The sequence below is a fragment of the Hibiscus syriacus genome, unplaced genomic scaffold, assembly GCF_006381635.1.
Source record: "Hibiscus syriacus cultivar Baekdansim isolate YM2019G1 unplaced genomic scaffold, ASM638163v2 tig00002793_pilon, whole genome shotgun sequence".
NCBI lineage: Eukaryota > Viridiplantae > Streptophyta > Magnoliopsida > Malvales > Malvaceae > Hibiscus > Hibiscus syriacus.
This window is the reverse complement of record NW_024061944.1, coordinates 1,341,723-1,364,990: the sequence shown is the minus strand read 5'-3', so window position 1 is coordinate 1,364,990 and position 23,268 is coordinate 1,341,723. Positions and strand designations below refer to the sequence as shown.

Below are 23,268 nucleotides of genomic sequence, written 5' to 3'. Positions count from 1 at the left end.
TTCAAATCATAAAATACGCATCTCTTTCGTAAACCGTTTATCAATGGATCTGTTCATATACAATTATGCGTATGCATATAATCTCTCCTTCCCCCGTTGGAATGGTCGGTCAAGCAGATATCTTTCAATTGTATAAATTGTATTTTTCTGCAGCTTGTACTCAAATTAAGCAAGCAGGGAAAAAAAGGTTTAATAAAGGACAAAGATTGGTTTCCATTTCCAGCTATGCGATTGCATTCCAAGGTACATAATGTAAAAGGATTTTAAAGTTTACAATTAAAACCATATAGCTGAGATTCGTAACAGAAACGCTAGCAATTACCAGGTCCAATTTCCACCCTCTGGTCTGGGATGTTATAGAGTATGTTTCGCTTCTGTTGTTGATGATTACCTATGATTGCGAGGCCATCCTTAGTTTCAGCAAATGCCAAGCAAACTTGAGACATGCCATTGGCTTTCCAGGTAACTGCTGTTTCGTCCAAATTTAAGTCCAAATTTTCAAAATGCAGTACCATTGTAGGTATTTCTGGCTTACCATACCCCTCCAGGTTATAGCACGTATCCAGTACATTACCATCCTCCTCAGGAGGAGCAACAGGAGGGTATTTCAACATCAATCCTTTGAACTACGAGCGCAGCACCGAATAGACCGAAGAAGGTAGGCGAGTAATAACAGTTCCTGAATCTAAAATGGTTCTGGGAGATGATACACCAGAAGCAGTGCCGATATCGACTCTTTTCTGGCCTATTGTTATGGCAATAAGATTTACATGATAAAAGCTGGGATCTAATGTACCCCTTAGAAGCGGTGTGTAAGAACCAGAAAAGGGGCAGTTCTCACGGGCTTTGTCACCAAAATAAACATATCCATTTGAGTCTTCCAATTGAGGAAGACAATAACAAAAAACCTTGTGAAACATTGCTGCAGTTTGGGATGTAAGTGCATAGTTACCACCATATCCTGTGCTGCCCAGACCTAAGCCTAGTATCCCATTTGCGTCGTCAAAGTTCCCTTCTACATGATCGGCACAAAGGAAAACAAATTTAGGAATCTCATACTCGTCCTCTATATGAAGCGTATCGACCATATATGTTCCGGCGACTTCGGATTTGTCCTTGTATTTCTCTCCATCGTTTTCATTACAAGGAGGCGCCGAACATGTGGTATTAGAGTAAGTTGAGGAACAAGAAGGATAATACAGTGACTGGTTTCGTTGTGTCGGACAGGAAAACATCGTAGGAGGTTGGCACTGTACCCAGGTTTTGTAACTGCCCGTGTCTATAATCAAATGAAAAGTTTGTACGGGTGTGCCAAAACCAACTTGCACAACATAATTGCTAGCGCCTAGTGAGTCTTTTAGAAAATCATGGTCTCCCGCCCTTCCATGGACACCTGCACGCCTATTGTATACCCCGGAATAAATTAACCGAACCCGGCGATCGTCTTGGGCAAGAATCTGGCTCGAAACGGTGGTTGATTTCTTTAGGCCAAATGGTGAGCAGGGCCCGTATTTATGGACCACCCGCAAACCTTTTCGAGGACCTGAAAAATGTGATGTTAGTATATATACGTTTTATGTAATAATGTTAATGCTGGGTAAATTACCTAAGCAGTGAGATGGCATGGCGTGTGAATTGTTTTTCTCCACCACGGTAGCACCGTGACCAAATGGGTTATTAAAAGAGAGAAAGAGGAAATAGCACAAGAAAATATGAGCAATGGCCATGAAAGCTGAGGAACCACTCATATTTCGTATGATTGCAGTTCCACTTGCTGTTGTTATCCAGTTTGGACAAGCATATATAGAGTGAGATGAAGTGAAATACTAGTTTCCAGGAAACTATGAAATGGAATTGTTTGCAAGATTCCAAAATTGGAAGTTGTATTTGGGGTCAAGGAACACGCCCAAGACTAGGCCCAAAAAACCAAGTCTTGCCGTTGACAAATCATGTCTCCTATTTCCGTAAACATTACGGCCATTTCCATTTCCTTTTCCCCATCAACTTCCACCCACTTACGGTGGGTGTAATGGTTGGATAATCTTAAGAGAAAATAACTTCAGTGACCGAAAATGTCTTATAATATACGATTTTAACCAATTTTTTTTGGATTTGCAAAAAGGACTAACAAATTCACAACACAAACTCCAATTTCGCAACTCAGTTTCCAAATTCGCAACGCGATTTTCAAATTTGCAACGCGATTTTCAAATTTGCAACGCGAATATATAAATCGCAACGCGAATTTGTAATTCGCAACACAAAAGTCAAATTCGCAACACATAAGTCAAATTCGCAAAGCGCGTTTATTTTCGCAACGCGAATTTTAGTTTCGAATTTGAAACACAATATTAATTTCGTAACACAAATGTAAACAGTATAATCGCAACTCATAACCTAAAACCCCAAATCACAACTCAGTCTCATCTCCATCTCTTTCTCTCTCAACGGCGACATCCGTCCCCATCTCCGGTGAAATCCGTCCCCATATCAGGCGACCCCCTCTATCTCCATCTCTCATAACCACCCTCATAACCATTCACGGCCACAAATGGAAAATCAACCACCGAGGGTTAGTTTTTTAAATTATTTTTATTTTGAAATTTTTGTATTATTATTAGATTTTTCATATTTAAATTGATGATAAATTTACTGGTAATTTCAATATATAGATTAACCATTTCACTTAGATTGCTTAGTAAATTTATTCGGTTGATGCCAATACTGCTAAACTGTTTAGTCTTTAACCCTTTGAAGTTAGTATTTATCTTTGTTTTGTCTTTTGGTTGAAGTAATGCAATTCATTCAAGTTTCAATTTGTAGAAGAATAGTTTTTGAAACTTAAATTCGCAACGCGAAAATGAAAATCGCAATGCGATTTTAGTTTCGCGTTGCGAATTTCATTTTGCGTTGCGAATTTCATTTTGCGTTGCGATTTTCATTTTCGCGTTGCGAATTTAAGTTTCAGAAACTACTCTTCTTCTGCAAATTGAAACTTGAATGAATTGCATTACTTCAACAAAAAAACTAAGACAAATACTAACTTCACAGTGTTGCGAATTTAAGTTTCAAGAATAAACTACTACTATTTATGTTGTCCTTGAACCTGCACTAAACCTATATGTTGTCCTTTTAAATGTTTATATAAGTGCTTACTTCTGGAATGTTATCTGATGCATTTTGTGAACTATGATAGAATAATGACTTGGGTGAATACCGTGCTAGTTTGAAACATATTTGGCTTTGTTTTCACTGTTTAATATCATGTATGTTTATAGTGTATAATTTGTAGTTTTTGGTATATCTAACTTGGTATGTTTATTGTTTTTGTTAGAAATTTTATTCGGCTTCATTGACTCTAAGGAATAAATTTAGTCTAGCCACGACAATTGCGTCCACACTTACACTTGTACAAAGAAAATTGTTTGAGGATACTTGATTCGGGCCATGCTGAAAGTACAACATCCAGGTGCAGATGCCATGTTGACCCATTTGTTTCTTCAGACCATGACTAACGATCTGCCCGAGAGGATACAACGTGGTGATGAAGAGATATGGTTTCATTTTTCACCGGCGTATACTTGTTTTGGGCGGGAGGAGTTTTGCGTAATCACTGGTCTACGTTTCGGACACGATAAAGTAGGTCGGTACACTAGTCATATCGCCCGCCCATCATGGTTATCTCGGGTTTTTCCTGAGCTGGCAAAGGCGAAGCCCAGTTTACACGTCGAAGACTTGAAAAGATTACTTCTTAAAGATGGTTTTACTCTGATGGATGACCTCGATGTTGTCCGAGTATGCCTTTTATTACTTTTGCATGGCGGTTTTTTAGGCAAAGAGGCTAGACAACCTATTTCTGAGGACCTAATATTATTGGTAGAGGACCTAAATGCATGAAATGTGTTTCTGTGGGTTCATATTTATGGAAAATGACTTGGAAAAAGTTATCGTCCGCCTTTAAGGACCGTCGTAGTTTGCGTGGCCATGGTTCCAAATACACTTTGGCAGGCTTTATTTGGGCCTTTAAGGTAAGAATTTCTATATAATGTTTCCAAAATTAATTATTTAATAATTACTAATGTTTGTGTATTATATTGTTTGTAGATTTGGATATTTGAGGCTTTTCTCAGCATGCGGACATATGCAATAAAAAATTCAAATGATATTCCTAGGGCTATTACCTGGAGGAGGATCCAGCTGTTGGATTGGGAAGAGTTACTACCATATACGACGATGAATGATGTAAGTTAACACAAATACTACCATATATAAACGAGTTATTACTAGTAGACGTTTAACTTTGTTTGAGCTTTTATATTGTTAGGAGCCCAACTATCCATTACAGAGGCTGACACCCACAGAGGCTGAGCTTGCCACTGATTGGTGGCAAGCTATTAAGCATTTTTTTGATGGGACGGATGATGAGCACCCCCCACTTCGAGAGCCATCACCTTATCGAGCCGATTCTACAGCTCGACACCCAGAGCCATCACCTGATCGAGCCGATTATACACCTCCACAACAAGAGCCATCACCTATTCCATCACATCATAGAGCCTCTTCTCCATCATCACCTCATGATAGGCGACCGGCAAAGATGCCACGAAATTTATCTCCTTGTTCTCCACCTCCACGGGATGAGTTAGGGGAGTTACGTGATGAGGTCAGTGCTTTGCGTGATGAGGTCGATACTTTACGTTACGACAATTGTGCATGGCGTGATGAGGTACGGTCTTTACGTGGTGAGGTAGATGTTTTACGCGATAACAATGGTGTGTTACGTGGTGAGGTATCTACTTTACATGATGAGGTAGCAGCTCTATTTGATATTGTTTCATCGTTGCAGAATAAGGTTCATACTCTACGTAATGAGGTAAGTTTGTTTAATATTATACTAAAAATGCAAATAACCTTTTTTCGGCATTATTCATTTATTTATTTATTTATAGATTTATGTATTAATTTATTTTTAGCGGCCTGATAAGGTAGATGCTTTACGTCAGGTTTTTCTTGCACAACGGGGTTCACGCATCAGACGTCATGCATGTGCCATTACGTCTCATTTCACCCCAATACTTCCAAGACTCCGCAAGAAGAAGCCCGAGGCACCTATCATCGTTCAAGGGGCCTCTCTCGTCATTCAAGAGACCCTTCCCACCGTTCAAAAGACCCCTCCCACCATTTAAGAGTCCCCTCCCACCGTTCGAGAGGCCCCTCCCACCGTTCAAGAGCCCGATTCACATGGCATATTATATCGACATATTGATAAACCCCCTCACGTGCCCGATATGATGGATGAGAGTTGGCTTGAGTATCAGTTACCGGTCGATACCATTCTTCAGTAGGAGAGGAGAACACTACCAGACACAATTTTGGATAATACCCTTTGGGCTAAGACCGCAGTTGATTTTTATCTACATGAGCGGAGCCAGGGGTGTTACGCTGACATATGCAAACTCGACGATGATATACATTTGTTTCTTGATCGGTCTTGGTGGGGTATTTTATTAGGGGTTGAAGAGAATGGCTATTTCGAATAGGGGGTAAGTCTTATATTATTCTTATATTGCATTTTGATTAATTTTTTTTAAATTTATGAAATTCACTAATATATGTATTTTTTTATAAAACAACATATTGATGCATGAGTGTCACGTCTTCTGATAATAAGGAAATTGAAGAAAATAAAAAATATGCGATGGACTATTATGCTGACGTCTTTTCACGTAACTCACTTGAAGGATCAGAGAGACACTTCATATGTGTTGGGTAACGGAAAAACTAAACTTTATCCTACGTGGTGGGAGGTCGATAAGGTTAGTATTTATTTTTGAATATTTTAAAGGTGTTCATAAATAAAAATTTGATGTGCGTAATTGAATTATTATTTATGATTGTAGGTATTTATCCCTGTTTTGGAACGTCGTCATTGGCTTCTCGTCGAGCTTCAGCTCCCATCCTTGAAGACGACAGTATGTGACAACATGTTGAATTACATACCATTTTCTGATTTGAGAGATATTATTTGTAAGGGATGGAGCGCTCATTTGGCTAAATACTTGGATGCGATTGATTATTGGATTAATTCTGGAAACAAGAAGCCAAAAAAGTTCAAAGTTACAATGATCAGAGACGAGACCGCGCCACAACAAACGAATGGAGCCAGAGGGGATTATGGTCCTCTTGTATGCATGTGCTTGGAACGTTTGACGACAAGAAATAAACAGTTTCTACCTCCCACAGATAGAGATAGAGGTGCAGTAGGGTTATGGTTTCAGCATTTTATGGCTCGAGCGATATATGCGAGACGTTACCTACCTGCATCCGCGTGCTGAAAGTGTGCATAAACAATTGGTAAGTTTGAGCCAGTGTTGTTAACATATATACTCTTTGTTGGTTTGAAAATGTTTGGTTAAGTACCTAGAATTCAATAATTTGATGTTTGTTGGTTTTAGATTGTAGAAAGTGTTGTTTGAGCAAATGTTTGGTTTCTGCAGGTTAATCCTGAAGTGAGCTGCGTGAAATTGATGTATTTGTGCATAAACAACTGTCTGGGGTACACTTTTTTTCTTGTTTAATTGATTTGTAAAAGTTGATTTGTTTAATTGATGAGGAAATAAGAATTATTTTTTGCTTGATTAATTGATTTGTAAAAGTTGATTTGTAAAAGTTGATTTGTTTAATTGATGTGTAAATAAGAATTATTTTTTGCTTGTTTAATTGATTTGTAAAAGTTGATTTGTTGTTTTAAATTTCAATCTGCATTATGTTGAAGGCAAAAAAGACTTGTTGAAGGTACACTTTCGCAACGCGAAAGTCAAATTCGCGTTGCGATTTCGAGTTTTGAATTTGACTTTCGCAACAATCGCAACAAAAAATCACAACGTGAATTTGACTTTCGCGTTGCAATTTCAAGGAAAACACCTTTAAAAAGATAACATACAACAATCTGATAAGTGATAACAGCTGAACAGATCATAGCAATGTTCAAACTCAAGTAACTAATGAATGTCTAACTGAAAATGTATGCATTCACACATAAAATACACATAATACAACGTTTGCATTTAAAAATCACCTAAGTTAATAAGTCCCAAAAGGTGAAGACGGTTGTGATTGGGATTTTGATTTTGATTACGATTTTGATTTCCTTTTGCTTGGCACCATATGAGCTTTGGATTTTGATGAGGATCCATATTTTGTTAGAGGAAAAGATGATTGTGATGGCACTGGTGATCCACAAGTCAACCTTGTATAACCACTTTCCTTAAACCGACTACATGTCGATATCCTCTTCTCTTCACCCTTAGATGATATACGATCGTGATTTTTTGGTCGGCCAGGTAGTCTGCTGTCCATGACTGGTGGCAAAATTATTTTTAAGTCATCTGGTATGTCCCACTCAGAAGGATGTGGAATAGGGTAGACAATCTTGGCATAAGTCTGTTGATATACTTCTGTAGTGTAGCAATCCATAGCGTATGCGCTTGAATCATCTTGGTTTAGATGAAGAGCAACTTTTATAACATGGCCACATGGATAACCAGATGTTTGCCATTTCATACAACTACACGTCTTTGCATTTAGATCGACAAGCCCATTTAAGTTATTATCCAATACTTCAAACAAAGTGTTTGAACATGGTTCAACTCTCCATGACGTTGACTTAACAACACGTTTCGTTATCTTTTTTTCAGTCCATGGTGTAACACGACGTTCCAATGTTCCTGTAAATTTAAATAAATAATACTTAGTAAAATATATGATAAGTTACAAATTTAAAGAAATAATACCTGCATGGTTTTTTTTTCTTGTAGTACCACTGTTGAATAGAGACTCAAAAAAACTCCATTAACATAGTAATGGGTAATTTCCGGGAATGACGACTTAGAGCGTTGATTGATTCTACACTATTAGACGTCATGAAACCATATATTTCTCCAAGTTGATGTACTCTTGACCATATTTCAAACCCGACATCTTCTATTGCTTGAGCACATTGAGGCAAAATACGTCTTAAACAATTTATATGCTTATTAAAATTCACTTCCCGATAAGCTTTTACAACCTTCCAGTATGTCCGTTTGTGATTTTTTATACCAGCAGACCTTGATTTTAGATTTCTGTACAAATGAACACCACAAAGTCCATGAAAAGCATCTGGGAAACACCTTCTAACAACGTTGTCAATTGAGTTTTCCCTATCGGATATGATTGTCAGATTACTAATAGGACCTATGCAATCCCTAAGATACCCCATAAACCATGTCCATGAATCAGAGGTTTCAGATTTGCCAACCCCGTAAGCTATTGGCAGTATCCCATTATTGGCATCCATTGCTACTGCTAATAAGTTTACTCCAAGGTATCGACCTTTCAAATGTGCTCCGTCAACTATAATAACTGGGAGCATGCAAGTAATAAACGAACGAATCTATAAAATAATATACACAAGACATAATCATTTAAATGTGAAATGCATGTAACTTACAAAAATGAGTCAACAAAATTATATTTATTTACTAACCGCAGCACCAATAGCGATAAACAGCAACTCAAAGCGTCCATCTCTATATGTTTTGATATGAGTTACCGACCCAGGATTTTTCAGCTTTAAATTGTGACAATAAGCCGACAGTTGGGCAAACGATGCTTCTGGAGACCCCCTCAACAATTCCAAGGCATAACATTTGGCTCTCCAAGCTTGAGAATATGAGATACTAATATTGAACCGAGCATTCATGTCAGTCATAATTTCATGTCCCCGATATACCCTGCCATTCAAAAACATTAACTCAGCCAGAAAACCACCCAACACCTTTTTGTTTGCATGTCTATGGTGAGGAAAAACTTGGGTTCTTGAACATGTATGTTTATCAATAAAAGTCCTAACTTGAAATATTTCGCAATCTTTTATCCTTTTTGCAATCATACGCCACCTACAGTTTTTACCAATTATACACTTTGTTTCGAAACGATCTTTGCTTGATTTGTTAACTTTTAGTTGATAGCCATCTTCCACACATTTTGTATACAAAGCTATCTTCAAGTCTTCCTTTGTATCAAAACAATCATCTTTCTTGATAACAATAACTTTTTTGTAACAATCAACTGCTATCTTTACCAACTCTTCTTCCGGTATCTGAAGTAATTCTGACATATTCCAGTTATACTCCCGTGGTATTTTCTTCTTTTTCTTTTCTTCGGGGACTTCTTCTTCTTCTTCTTCTTCTTCTTCAGGGTTATATGAATTACAGAATGGATGTTCAACATGTTCATTCACAGTCGTAACTTCCTCCTCATTATTATCAACAACATCTTCCTCGGCAGCGGCTATTTCATCATCAAAATTCGAGTATTGAACAATATCAAAATCATTACACGCAGGGTCTGTTTCTTCTTCTGAAACATCATCAAAATCCGAGTATTGACCAAGATCAAAGTCCGGGTATTGACCAAGATCAAATTTCAAATACTGACTAGTACTCACAATTTTTTCTGTTGGCTCATAATCGTCTAACTGGTCAATACGAAAACCAGAATTTGGTGCTGAAAGTTGATTGGGATTTGGATTAGGAAAAGGTTGTGGGTTTTGAGATTGTGTTTGATATTGTGTTTGGTATTGGAAATATGGTAAAACAAAATTTTCTTGGTGATGAAATTGTGGTGGAACCATTAAATTTTGAGGTTGATAACAACGTTGTACATTGTGAGCACCATAAACTGGGGTTGAAGAACTTAGTTGATTACTACCCGCTACTGACCCAACTCACTACTTCTAGGTTCAACAACATACAATGTAACATCATCTTCTTGTAAAACACTAATGTAAGCAATGAATCGTTCAACATCTTCATTGTCGGTTAACAAATAAACTTTACCTTTTCTCTGATAAGATAGCCTAAATCCACTTAGAGGCTCTAAATTTAATTTCTTTGTAACACGTAACATTAGAGTTTCATAAGTTAACTTTTTTAATGACAGTTTTAGTTGAAGATTCATGGGTAAAGGCATATATTGTAAAACACCTTGAACATTCTCCCTTGACCCTCCAAAACACAAATCTATCCAAACATGATCAACATTAGATGATTTCATTCTACAAATTGTAAATTAATTTACTAAACAAACAAGCTATAAACTACATATCATCACTAACTTAGAGAAAAACATACCTTTATTAAGTTGATAGTTGATAATTTGGGAGAGAAATCATTGAAAAATTATATAGAAATAAAATTATGTAAAAGAAAATTAGAGATGGGGAAGGATGTCGTTGGATATAGGAACGGATGTCGCCGGAAAGAGTGATAGATGGAGATGGAATGAGTTGCGATTTAGGGATTTAGGTTATGAGTTGCTGCTGCTGCGTAGTTATATACCCAAAACATTTTTGTTGCGAAACTAAAACTTGTTGCGAAATTAAAATTCGTGTTGCGAATTCGAAAATCGAGTTGCGAAAACAAAATTCGCGTTGCGAATTTGAAATTCAGTATTGCAAATTTGGAAATCACGTTGCGAATTTGGAAACTGAGTTGCGAAATTGGAGTTTGCGTTGCGAATTTGTTGGTCATTTTCGCAAATCCAAAAAAAGTTGGTTAAAATCGTATATTATAAGGCATTTTCGGTCACTGAAGTTATTTTCTCTAATCTTAAATGATTATTTTTTTTATCTATCCAAACCAATTTAAAATTTAATATTGAAATCCAATTGATTTAACCTAAATAAGTTTTAAATATTTTTCTCTCGAACATGAAATTTTAGTCTTCACCTATCGTTATTATTGTCGTCGCTTCAACAATTTCCTTCTATTGTTGTCATCACCAAACGATCTCTCTTCTCTCACTCTTTCTTTATGCACAATCCGATTTTTAAAACTCAAACCAAAAAATCAGTACATTATCGACATCAACGTTAATCATTGACCTTTTTTGTTGTCAGTGGTCTTCTTCAATTGACTTTGACCATCAAACGATCCTCCTTCTTCCTCTATGATTTCTTTAATTAATTTTTTTTTGAAAATGTTTCAGGAGTTATAAAATCACCTCGAACCTTTCAACTTTTTTTAATATCAACATAAGAAAATTAATAGTTAAATCACATTGATTTTAAATTATGTGAACTGGTTGTTGTCATCTCAATAAAATTTATGTGACGATGATTGTTGTTATCCCATCTTTCATCATTTAGATATATAAAATGACATTTTGATAATCTAAAATCATCAAATCCGAAAATAAACAAAGAAAATGAAGGAGAGAGGGTGAGACGAGGCTATAGAAAATGAAACAAAAAAACTTAACTTATATATATATATATATATTAAACAAAATATGTCTATATTCATTTTATTAAAACAATTCCATAAAATGAAATTAAATCAAAATATGATAAATTTCGATTTTTTACTCGTCTCTACATGTACACCCACATGAATACTTTGTAAATATAACTGCAACTGCTGACTCATTTTGGTGAATGAGAATATAAACCAGATGGTCAAGAAAGAAAAGGGATTTACAAGATACTTTCGATAATGTGATGTGAACATTGAGTAAATTGGACGTCTAAGAACCAGTCTCATCCTTTTGCTTTATGACGTACTAGACATGGGGAAGACCCAACTGTTCATGTGTTGAAGACAAATTAAATTAAACAAGGAAAAATAAAGCATATTTTGTCTTAATTTCTTGTGAGGCCATCCTCATTTTCAGCAGACCACTTAAGACATGCCATTGGTATTCCAGGTAGACAGTTCCTGAATCTAAAATGGTTCCTGGGGATGATGCACCAGAGGGAATACTCACACTTTTCTGCTTTATTGTTATGACAATAAGATTTACATGAAAAAAGCTGGTGGGTTCATCGCTTGGTTTACTTAGAAGTCAAGTCGGAACCTTTAATTTCAAAATACACATCAACAGAGTTAACAGATTCCACAACAGTTAAAAACCCAATCTTTTAAAATATATATGCTGGAAACTAGTACATGGAGCATCCTCTCGTACATTAACAAGATTCTGATATGAATTATGATGTTTGGATTGCTCCATAAAAGCACCACAAAAGAAAGATACAGTAACTCAGAAAATAACCAGTGAACCAAACCCAAATAAAAACAATACACCCAATCACGAAGACCTAAAACCCATGAACTTGGAAGGAGCAGGACCTAGGCTCTTATTGATTCCTGCATGAAATTTTAGCAACTACCGGGTCCAATTTCCACCCTCTGATCTGGGATGTTATAGAGTATGTTCAGATTCTGTTGTTGATGATTACCAATGATTGCGACGTCGTCCTTGGTTTCAGCAAATGCCAAGCAAACTTGAGACATGCCATTGGCTTTCCAGGTAACTGCATTTTCTTCCAAATTTAAATCCAAATTTTCAAAATGTAGTACCATTGTAGGTATTTCCGGCTTTTCATACCCCTCCAGGTTATAGCACGTATCCAGTACGTTATCAAGACGAGCACTCGGGTATCCCCACATCAATCTTTTGAACTGGGTACGCAATGCCGAATAGACCGACGAAGGTAGACGGGTAATGACGGTTCCCGAATCTATAAAGGCACTCGGAGATGATCCATCCGAAGAAATCTCCATTCTTGACTGCCCAATTGTCATGGCAATAAGATTTACAAAATAATGGGTGGGGTCAGAGCCTGTTAGAAGCGGTGTGTAAGAACCGGAAAACGGGCACTTCTCTTGAGCTTTCTCACCAAAATAAACATATCCCATTGAGTTATCAGAAGTGGGAAGACAATAACAAAATACATTGTCAAAGATGGATGTAAGAGAAAAGCTACCAAATTCAATGCTAGTGCTGACCAGGCCTAAGCCCAGTATCCCATCTTCTTTGTTGAAATCTCCAGCCTGCTTATCGGAACAAAGGAAAACAAATCCAGGAATCTCATACTCCTGCTCTATGGAAACCGTATCGGCCACAAAAAATCCAACTGAGTAGGAATGGTCCATGTAGTTTTGAGTATAATTACACCACGGCCAACATGGATCAATTGAGGAAGTTGCGGAAAAAGAAGGATAATACAGGGAGTCGTTGTGTTGTTGTGGACAAGAAGACCCCGTACAAAGTTGGCACCGTACCCAGGTTATGTAACTGCCGGTGTCCAAAACCAAATTGAAATATTTTGCGGGTGTGCCGAAACCAACTTGCACCAAATAATTGGCAGCACCTACTGAATCGTTTAGAAGATCAAGTCCTGTGGCGGCTTCTCCTTTCCCCTTCCTTTTTCCACCGCCTGCACGCCTTTTCCCTCTCCCTTTCCTTTTCCTTTTCCGACCGCCTGTTCGCCTCTTGTGTGACCTAGAATTCAAAACATGAACCCTGTGTTCATCTTGGACCAGAATCTGGCTTGAAGTGGCGGCTGTCCTGTTCAGGCCGAATGGTGAGCAGGGTCCATATTTATGGACTACCCGCAAACCTGTCTCGGGACCTGAAATAAAGGGTATTTTATTCTACATATTCTAATATAATAATCTTGAAGCACGGGATGAGTAGTAAAGATGAGGGCGTTACTAGTTTAATAACCCTCAAAAATTCATTTTGGAACAATATCCCCATCGACTATTAGTTAGAAATATATATATGAGAGTGAGAGAAAGTTTATTAACAACCCACATGTAAAGCACATTAAAAATATATTTTTTAATTAAATTTGACAAAAATAATTCTATAAAAATTATAGATGTAAATTAATACACTTTAACTCCATGAGTTGAAAAGCTTAACAATGTTAATTTATATAGACATAATGAAGTGTTTAAGCTTGTTTGTTAGCAATGTGATATAAAAGTTAAAAAGTTAACATGGGTTATTATATTTTTTATTCATGTAATTTTTTATTTTTTTATTTTTACTTAATCCATTAAATTCTATTATTAAATTATATATCAACTAAAATTAAATATTTTTTATAATTAAATTTTTTTTTTTGTATCTTTAATGTTGATAAAAATAACTTTTAATGAAAATAAATTTATCAAAATATTTAATTTTAATTCATATATGGGTTAAGTAAAAATAAAAAACTAAAAGTACATAAGAAAAAGATAGAAGAATTCATATTAGCATTTATCACACATTGCTAAAAAAATATAGCCTAAACATTCCATTATGTCTATATAAACTACCACCATTATGCTTTTCAACTCTTAGAGCTAAAATGTATTAAATTACATCTTTAGTATCTATACTGTTATTTTTTTTCAAATTTGATTAAAGTGCATTTTTTAGATATGCTGGGTTGTCAATGGAACTCGCCTTTTGTTGAAAGTGAATTTGTTTTGATATAGCCGATAAATTTAATTTCTCGTTGTCCTCGCGTTTTGTAGAATGTGAGATCTTTTTTATCAAATTTAATATTAAACCTCGTGTTTTGCAAAAAATGAAATCTTTTAATCGCGTTTTGCAAAATGTGAAGTAATCTTACTAGCAGTTTAGGGTTATTAAACTAATAACGTCAAAGATGAGAGTAAAGTACATTACCCGAGCAGATGGATGGCTTGCTTTTCTCCGCCACAGTAGCACCGTAACCAAATGGATTATTAAAAGAGAAAAAGAGGACATAGCACAAGAAAATATGAGCAATAGCCAACAACGCAGAGGAACCATTCATATTTCTTATGACTGCACTTATATCTAACAGGTTAGGTATATATTGAAGGAGGGATCAAATGGGATCTTTACCAGACTAAAAGATTCAGAAGTTGGGAGAGCTATTTGGTCAAGGAACACGCGGAAGACTTTGAGGCCTAAAAATCCAAGTTTTGCTGTAAAAGAACAATCAATCTCTTTACAAGCAGCTTTGTTCGGTACTACACGGCCAAATTATGTCACAATTCAATTTAACCAGTGGTACATGAGTTGTAAATCTAATTAAAGATTTTAAATTTCTTGTTCAACGTTAATTTTGAGCCACTCGAACAGTAGTAATATACCGTGACCGTCTTGTGTTTTGATTTTGCCCCTTGAATCACGTCTAGCTGAAATGGACCTGACGTTCCATTATCAATTTGTTGCTTAATTTTCCCGAACCCAAACACCGAGGTAGACCTCCACTGAGAATTGACTAAAGGGAGTTTACAACACGAGTGAACTGGACGTCAGAAAATTACATGTATGTTTTATTGATTGGAAAATTATCGTGGAGGATTAAAATAGAAAATTTTAAGTTTAAGGATTAATTTAAAAAAAACAATAATATTGGTATAGTTGAGAAAAATAAACTTTATATTTGATTGACAATAGGGTGCAACTTTTACACAATGAATACAGAAAAGGAAGCAAAGAAGCTAAGAGAAAATATTGTTGGTAAGATACCAAAATATTTATCTTTTATCGAAGATGACAAATTTAAAAATACTTATAAATATTATTTTTTATTTTAAAATTAGATCAATTATTATATTTAATATTATAAATTTATCAACTATTTTTTATGTTTGATGTCGTGAGGACAATTAAGAAAACGAAAGTTCTATATGAAGAGATCTTTAAATACTTTGATTGCCAAAACAAATCGGAGTATGTATATTGGGCTATTTTGGAGCTCACATATATTTCAAGTCATAAAGTCGTACTACTAAAGCATCATGATCGAACTCTCGTTCATATAAAGTTACTGAAAGATGAGTTTATTTGTAGTATTTATTTGTCCAATGATCTTGTTATAAATACTACTAAATTATACAACATCATTGAGATGCCATAACAACTTTTACGTAAATTATAGTACGGAATCCTTTTTATAAATGAACAGAGCGTTTAATAAACTACTTGTGAAGCGTTCATATAATGTTTGTTTATATTCGTTTGTTAAGTTAAATAAACAAACATAAACAAAAATTTTACATTAATTTAATAAACAAACAAAAGTGTGTTTGGCTAATTTATATTCACAAACAAACTTATTTTTAAGCTCGTTTATCGACTCGTCGGTTTATGTTTATGAACAAGCTCATTTAATGACTCATTTACTTTTTTAATTTTTATATTTTAAATATTGATGAATGTGGGACTAAATTGAACACATTGTGAAATTTGGAATTTAAACTATGAAACTTAAGGATTTTAAGCGCTGACCATTTTTAGCTTGCAAATGAACATGTTTAAATTTATAAACTACCATGTTTGCAAACATAAGCGAACATGTTTGTAAACGCTAAACAAATAAATATGAATACTTTCAAAAAAAATAAACGGACAAATACAAATACATTCAAAAATAAGTAAACAAATGCGAACACAACCTTATTTGTTCAAACTTGGTTGATTTACACGCCACTTGAATTTGCAAAAGGTATAGGATTTATCAAAGAGATTAGCATTTCACTGGGAAATTCATTTGAGATGCAAAATTAGCAATGCGGGCAAGATTTCAACACTGTTTATGTGAGAAGAGCCGTTAGTATCTTCTTCTTCCTCAATGAATGAGAGAAACAATACTCCGCAATTCAATAACAATATGTAATTAGTGTTCGGTGAAGATTCAAATATTAACAAGAAGAAAGAATTGTGTTAAAACATTTAAATCCAATCCATCCATGTTCCGTTTAGTAGACTGTAATTTTTTTTCCATCTACGAAAATCGGAGCCCATGTTATCATCTAAAACCAATTAATCCCCTCCGAAGAAGACCCGGATTCTCGTAACGTGAAAGGAAAACAAAAAGAAAGAAAGAATGAAGTTAAGAAAATTTTAAGAAAAAAAGGGTTTAAGATTAACCTCTGCCGCATCGTTTGTCATTATCATCGCCACCCCCGGATTTACGTACTCCGATCCCATTTCCTGCCGTTGTTTGAATCCATGGCGTTACTGCATTAACCTTTGTTGCATAATTTTTCATTATCTTCGACGTCATCGGAATCATGGTGATTAACCTTAGAGAGTCCTATTGCACGGGGGCCGGCGCTGTCTCAACCGGGGACGTACCCGAGTCAACCACAGTCGCAGATGACATCTCCATCCTACAGACCCTAACCGCACCGATTAAATTTTCTGGTAATTCGTCCTCGGTCTGTCCTTCCACCACAAATCCCATATCGATTATTACACTCGTCGCGTATCCCAATGCGAGGTGTAAAATCGTGTTGGCAATCGCTGAGCTTGCAATGTCAACGTCGATTTCCAAGTAATTAGCTCCCCTATGATAATTACACGTCAAAGCTTTACCTATCAAGCACGCCGCATAGTTGCCCACCGTTCTTTTGACGACCCACGGTCCCTCAACAATTCGGTTAACCATCTTGAACCGTTGATTCCTGAAGGCATCGTCGCCATGAACGAACTGATAAAGTAACGAATCGGAAGGGATAGGATCCTCCGTGGCAAAATAAAAAACAGCACTATAATTATCTTTACTCGGGACCTGGATATTGACGGCAAAAACGAAGGATTTCATAGATTCGCCATCGGATTGAGCTTTTTTAAGGGCTTGAGAAACACGGTTATCGGGACGGGAGAGTACGTTTTCGAGCTTGGAAGCGGACTTGAGCCAATCCATACCGATGGGAGAGAGTAAGTAATCCCCGGCGGGGCATTTCTGACGATTGGTCAGGTAGGTTTTAGAACGGAGTAAGAAGAGATCACCTGGAGGAGAAGCCCAACCGTTGGTTCCGTTATCAACGTCAACTTGTGGCAAGGCTCCACCGTCGATAGACTCGGTCATCCAATCAGGAATCGACGTAGTATCATCCGTTGATCGGGATCTAGTGTATTCGAAGTCGGATTCCTCTGCGGAGCCCTCGTGATCTTGGTTAGTCGGGCACATCTTTTTTTTTTAAGAAAGACGAAGAAAAAGAACTCTTCTTCTCGCCGTTCTTTCACCCTCCTTTTTAATAGGAAGACAAAGTTGAGGCAGAGATCAAAAAGGTCGTTTTTTTGGTTATATTTGGAGAAGAGCCGGTTTTAAAATAAGGAGAGAGGGAGGTGATGGGAGTGGCGGAAAGTGCCCCAGGATTCCCCCCGAAACTACGATAGTGCCACTTTATTTATTACGGGGGCAGGGCACCTGTGAGGCTATTACTATAAATTCTCAAATTTCTAATCCTTGAATTTGCAGAGTAATTAAACAAGTTTAATACACTAGCAACACGTCCGTAATTTTAGTCCCTGTGCTACTCCACCAGAAACGATCCACAAATAAGGGAAAATCAAGAGAGGAGAATATTTTTTTTACAAGAGGAAAATATTTTTATTAATTAAAATATTTTTATTAATTAAAATATTTTTATTAATATTTATATGTAGCATGATAGATATTTTCAATATTTATATATTTTATAAATTTAATTTTAATTATAAACTATTTCACAGACAAATAAAAGTTCTTTTCTTTTGAAAAATTAGACAAATATGTGGTTAACATGTAATCAGCTTGCCTTTTGTTGAGAATAACTAGCTGGTTACATTAGCTAGTAGGCTACACGTGTATTGTGTTGATTGGAGATTAAGTGAGGAGGTTAGGTTGTTAGTTTTCAGTTAGATTATTAGCTTGTTGCATGTGTCAGTTGCGGAAAATATAGAGTATTATATAAAGTATAGTAATGTTTATTGAATTTTTTTAAAGTTTTATTTAGGTCTTTTAATTTTTAAAACTTATACTATAGTCTTTTAATATTTAGTCTATTTGTAATATGGTCTCGATGTAACCAGTCGTTTGATGTCGTTACATTGTCGTTAGTACGTTTGTAATATGGTCACTGAACATTTCAGGCGCTTGCATTTAGGTCTCCCAACTTTTAAAACTTGCAACACAGTCATCAATTTCATTATAAATCCCAAATTCCTTTTCGATCTCGAATTTCCTTTTTCGTTTCTTTCTTTTCATTTCCAGCGTAACTTTTCAGTCGAAGATGCATGAGAAATTCTAATCTAACTTTGAATTATGTGGAGGTGTTGACTTGAATAAGGGTTCATTAATTGAGAGAAAACACGACCAAGGGACTATCGGGACCATCAACAATTCAAGGTTTAATGTTAGATACAGGTCATCTCAGGTGAAACATAGATGTTCGATGAAATGCTTGTGAGAAAAAATGGGGTTAGAAATACAGAGTTAACAAATATTACTAAGATGAACTAAGTATTATTGTTGAAAGTCACCAACAAAGCTGGAATTATTTTGTATAAATGACATATAATAATTTCTTCGTTTAATCCTTGTGGTTAAAATTTTTCAGCAGATGATCAAATATAATGAAATCTCAAACAGCGCATTCACCTCTCAGTCTCTTTCGCAACTCGAAAGGCATAATGACAGGGTCAAGTAGCTGCTCCAAATATACTACCCTGTCATGATGTCTTTTGAGTTGTGTGCATGTAAAATTGTCTTCTAAAGTTATAATTCAATACAATTCAACTGTAAAATTTCCAAAACATGTAAAAAATCCAATTCGCTCACGATATATCAGTCCCATAATCAACATAAACTTATTAAAAAGAATACGAGCTCACAGGACGCCGAAAACCACAGGTCGGATCAATGCAATTCCCAGTAAATTAGTATCGGCAGTCTCTTGGATTGACCTGCCATCATCTTTCATTTGTCATTGGTTGTTTTATTTTGTTTTAGTATTCTGAGGAGTTCAACTTCACAGCTTCACTTTAAAGGAAGGAAAAGTTTTAAGGGTAGATGTTGGGAGTGTAGTTTATGGTGAAAAAATGTTATATGATATTGCATGAAACTGTTGCCACAGCATGCTTTTGCATTTGATCCTGTTAGTATAACCTTTTGCTGCACTTTGTCCTAATGATTTATAAGTGGTTATTTATATCTATAAAATTCCTTATGAGTACAGGCCATGGTCAAACTTGTGATCAAAATGCTAAGGATGGGACTACCAACAAAACCAAGACTGCAAAGGGAATAAAAGTGCCAAAAATATATTGGGACCTGACACGAAAAGCTGTGCTTACAATGGAATGGGTAGATGGAATTAAGCTTACGGATGAAACTGCCCTGAAGGAGGCATGTCTGAACCACAGGGAACTGATTGACCAGGTTTAATTTGTTGTTTTGTTTGAGCTTTTGGCCATTCAGTAGTCATTAGTTTTGCTCCTTATATGGTCTAACTGTGTTTAATCTGACTTTATCCACCTGTTCATGGGATGTTAGGGAGTATACTGCTCTTTGAGACAATTGCTTGAGGTTGGGTTTTTCCATGCTGATCCACATCCAGGAAACCTTTTTGCTACAAGCGGTGGCTCCCTTGCATATTTAGACTTTGGGATGATGGGGGATATCCCTCGCCATTACTGTGTAGGACTTATTCAAGTGGTAAGAGACTAAGAGCCATTTTATTGATAACCATACCAGGTTGCTTCTTTAAATATCGTCATGGTAGTCATGACAGGTCCTCTATGCATGCCGTTAGTTTTTCATTATATGATGGTCTGGATAAATTAAGATTACATTCACCATTGAAAAAAAACTACGGCACAAGCTTGCATGAAGCTAAATAATATTTCAAAACTGGAGTTTCATCTTTTTCCTCTAACTCTTGAGCAGAAAAACATTTTTATTTTATTTTATTAAAGATGACTCAACTAGTGCTTGCATAACATGTGCAAGTTTATAGTGGTATCTTATTCATGTTGATGTGATAAAAATAATGGAATGAATAAACCAATAGTTATTAATCTAGGCTCTAGCCTCTAAGTAGTCTTTACCTAGTTAGTGTTTACTATTTCATGCACATATCATAAGCCTCCTTTTGCATAATCGATTCTTATAGCTTGTTTTATTATTTTGTAATCCTCGTTTTGCTTCTTTTCATGTTTGTTATTTTATATATGAAGAATGTTGATGTTGAGTTTTGCTAGTTATTTCCATGAGGTTGTGTTCTTGTTGATAAGTTATTTTTTCTCTCAGCTTGTTCACTTTGTTAACCGTGACTCTCTGGGATTGGCAAATGACTTTCATTCATTGGGATTTATTCCTGAAGGAGTTGATATACAATCTGTGGCAGATACGTTACAGACATCGTTCGACAAGGGTACTCAACAATCTCAAGACTTCCAGGTTTTTGCCTGTAGTCGCCTTACCTTATTATTGAGATTCATCTCTTGGCAAGTAGATATAATAAGCACTACAAAATTCCACTCTTGTAGATTGAGTGGTTCTAGAATTTGTCCGTTATGATTGTTATTTATTTGGATAATTAAGATAATGATATTTGACGGTTATAGGGAAATATTTACATGAAAGATGGTAAGACGCCTGCTTAAACATAATTACCTTGTTGTGTTGCATGATAATAGTAAGTGCCCATTTGCAATGTCTTATGATGAAGCCAAAATAGCATTTTCTGCATTCAAGCAATTGGGTTGCAAAGTGAGATTTATTTATCAACCTCTTTAAGATCCATGTGTATTATCGTCTGCTTGTATCTCAAAAGTTTGCATGACAGCTCCTATAAGACCCTTTTTTCCCTCTGCTGGTTACTTGTCTGGTCCATGTTGTAGCTTCTGTCTTTACTATTTTAAAAGTGAAAGCATGACGCCTGTAATTTCTTTCTGTTTCTTTGGATTACAGAGTATAATGAATCAGTTATATGATGTCATGTATGATTTTAGCTTCTCTCTCCCCCGGACTATGCTTTAGTGGTAAGAGCTCTTGGTTCACTAGAAGGAACAACAAAAGTTCTTGATCCTGATTTCAAAGTTGTTGAAAGTGCATACCCTTTTGTGATTGGGAGGCTTTTGGCTGATCCAAATCCTGACATGAGAAAATTTTTAAGGGAACTTCTCATCTGTAATAATGGATCCATTAGGTGGAACCGCCTAGAGCGCTTGGTAGGCCTTCTCTCTTTGTTTTAGAAATGCAGGCTAGTCCATATATAAAGACAATTGTCCATTTGAGTTCAGAATCTGTCTTCATACCGTTGATGACTGGTGTTCATCTCATGTCAGATAATTAGCAGCCATATCAGAACAGGCATCTGAGTTGTCTGAGGAGCCTCCGAAGTCAGACGACAAAGGTTTGCATCACTTGGGGTGGAAGTCATTTGATATGCGTTCTGTTGTTGCAGCCACAGAAGATCTCCTGCTTTTCATTCTATCTGAAAAGGGCCCAACTAGTTCGAGTCTTCCTCCTGTGGGATATAATTAGAGCAGCAGATATATTCCTACAGGATGACGTTATGGGTTGTAGAGTAGATGCTGAAAATAAAGCAAGGAAAACAACAAAACCATAGGTTTGTGATGTCTTCTTGATTAAAATCCCAAACACTGAAAGTATAGGTTTCAATTAACTTGAAACAAGGTTTGTGTTTAATACGTGTTTGTTGGTATGGTGTAATATTGCAGGACCATGCAATTCTAACAAGTCATAAATTGGTTTGGATCACTCCGTTCAGCGGTGAAGTTGGCCCCAGAGGTATGGACGCCAATGTTCATCCGCTTAGCATTGAACCCACAAACCCATATTTTTTTAGCAGACCTGATATCAGCCTTGATGATGCGGCTCAATAACAAAGTTCCAGAGACTTTCTGGCTCTGTATGTCTACACAAATATACAGATGGGTAAAAGCCCAAAGATCACATAATCCTGTTGGTCAAAGAAAATGGCAGTAGCCCGCTGCTTGAAAAATGGGTGCCCAATTTTTTAATTAAATTGTAATAGGGTTAATTACACATTTAGTCACTTTATACTTTAAGGTATTTACAAGATTAGTCCTCAAGCTTCAACTATAAATACCCTAGCTCAATTAGCTTCTAAATCATCCCAAAATCTTTTAGTTATCTCTCAAGTGTGTTTTGTAAACACGGCAAATTTTCTCTTTAGTAAAAGATATGCAGTAGTCCGAAGACGTATGCAAAATTGGCTGAACTCCGTTATCAATTTCGGATATTATTTTTCCGCTTTTATTTTGCATTCTCACTAATCTGGTTATAGGAAAATTACCCGTTACTTGTTTATTTCCCAAACAACTGGTAATCAGAGCTTTTGGTTGTGAATTTTGTCAATTTTTTGCGATGTTACTATTCACGTGAATAGTGAATTTCGTGAATAGTAAAACAATTTTGTCGGCGAAACGAGCTTGTCGACGGAGGTGTTCTAATACACGGTGGTTCGCAAGAATTGTCAGAAATAATCCAAACGAAGCCAGATTCGAGTGGGAGCGATGGCTGTAGACGAAGGGAAGGTGAAAATTGAAAAAATTCGATGGTGCGGACTTTGTCTTTTGGAATATGCAGATCGAAGTTTTCTGTACCAGAAAAATCTATATCAACCCCTATCA

At 36.1% G+C, this 23,268-nt stretch overlaps 3 protein-coding genes and 1 pseudogene across 3 annotated transcripts; 1 reads left to right on the top strand and 3 right to left on the bottom strand.

Moving 5' to 3' along the window:
- Window positions 1-415: 415 nt before the first annotated feature.
- LOC120150467 (aspartyl protease AED1-like) lies at window positions 416-1,770 on the bottom strand. Its single transcript, XM_039163161.1, has 2 exons — window positions 1,607-1,770; window positions 416-1,543 (listed from the first exon to the last, which is right to left on the bottom strand). Exons 1-2 carry the CDS (start codon window positions 1,746-1,748, stop codon window positions 627-629), a joined length of 1,059 nt encoding a protein of 352 aa, XP_039019092.1. The 5' UTR covers window positions 1,749-1,770; the 3' UTR covers window positions 416-626.
- A 10,320-nt stretch (window positions 1,771-12,090) lies between these two features.
- On the bottom strand, window positions 12,091-14,686 carry LOC120150459 (aspartyl protease family protein At5g10770-like). Its single transcript, XM_039163152.1, has 2 exons — window positions 14,512-14,686; window positions 12,091-13,459 (listed from the first exon to the last, which is right to left on the bottom strand). Exons 1-2 carry the CDS (start codon window positions 14,639-14,641, stop codon window positions 12,204-12,206), a joined length of 1,386 nt encoding a protein of 461 aa, XP_039019083.1. The 5' UTR covers window positions 14,642-14,686; the 3' UTR covers window positions 12,091-12,203.
- Window positions 14,687-16,602: 1,916 nt separating this feature from the next.
- Window positions 16,603-17,799, bottom strand: LOC120150448 (protein ENHANCED DISEASE RESISTANCE 2-like). The gene has a single exon (XM_039163144.1). The coding sequence runs from the start codon at window positions 17,792-17,794 to the stop codon at window positions 16,916-16,918; it is 879 nt and encodes a 292-aa protein (XP_039019075.1). The 5' UTR covers window positions 17,795-17,799; the 3' UTR covers window positions 16,603-16,915.
- Window positions 17,800-19,681: 1,882 nt separating this feature from the next.
- LOC120149548 lies at window positions 19,682-22,600 on the top strand (annotated as a pseudogene).
- The last annotated feature ends 668 nt before the right edge of the window (window positions 22,601-23,268 follow it).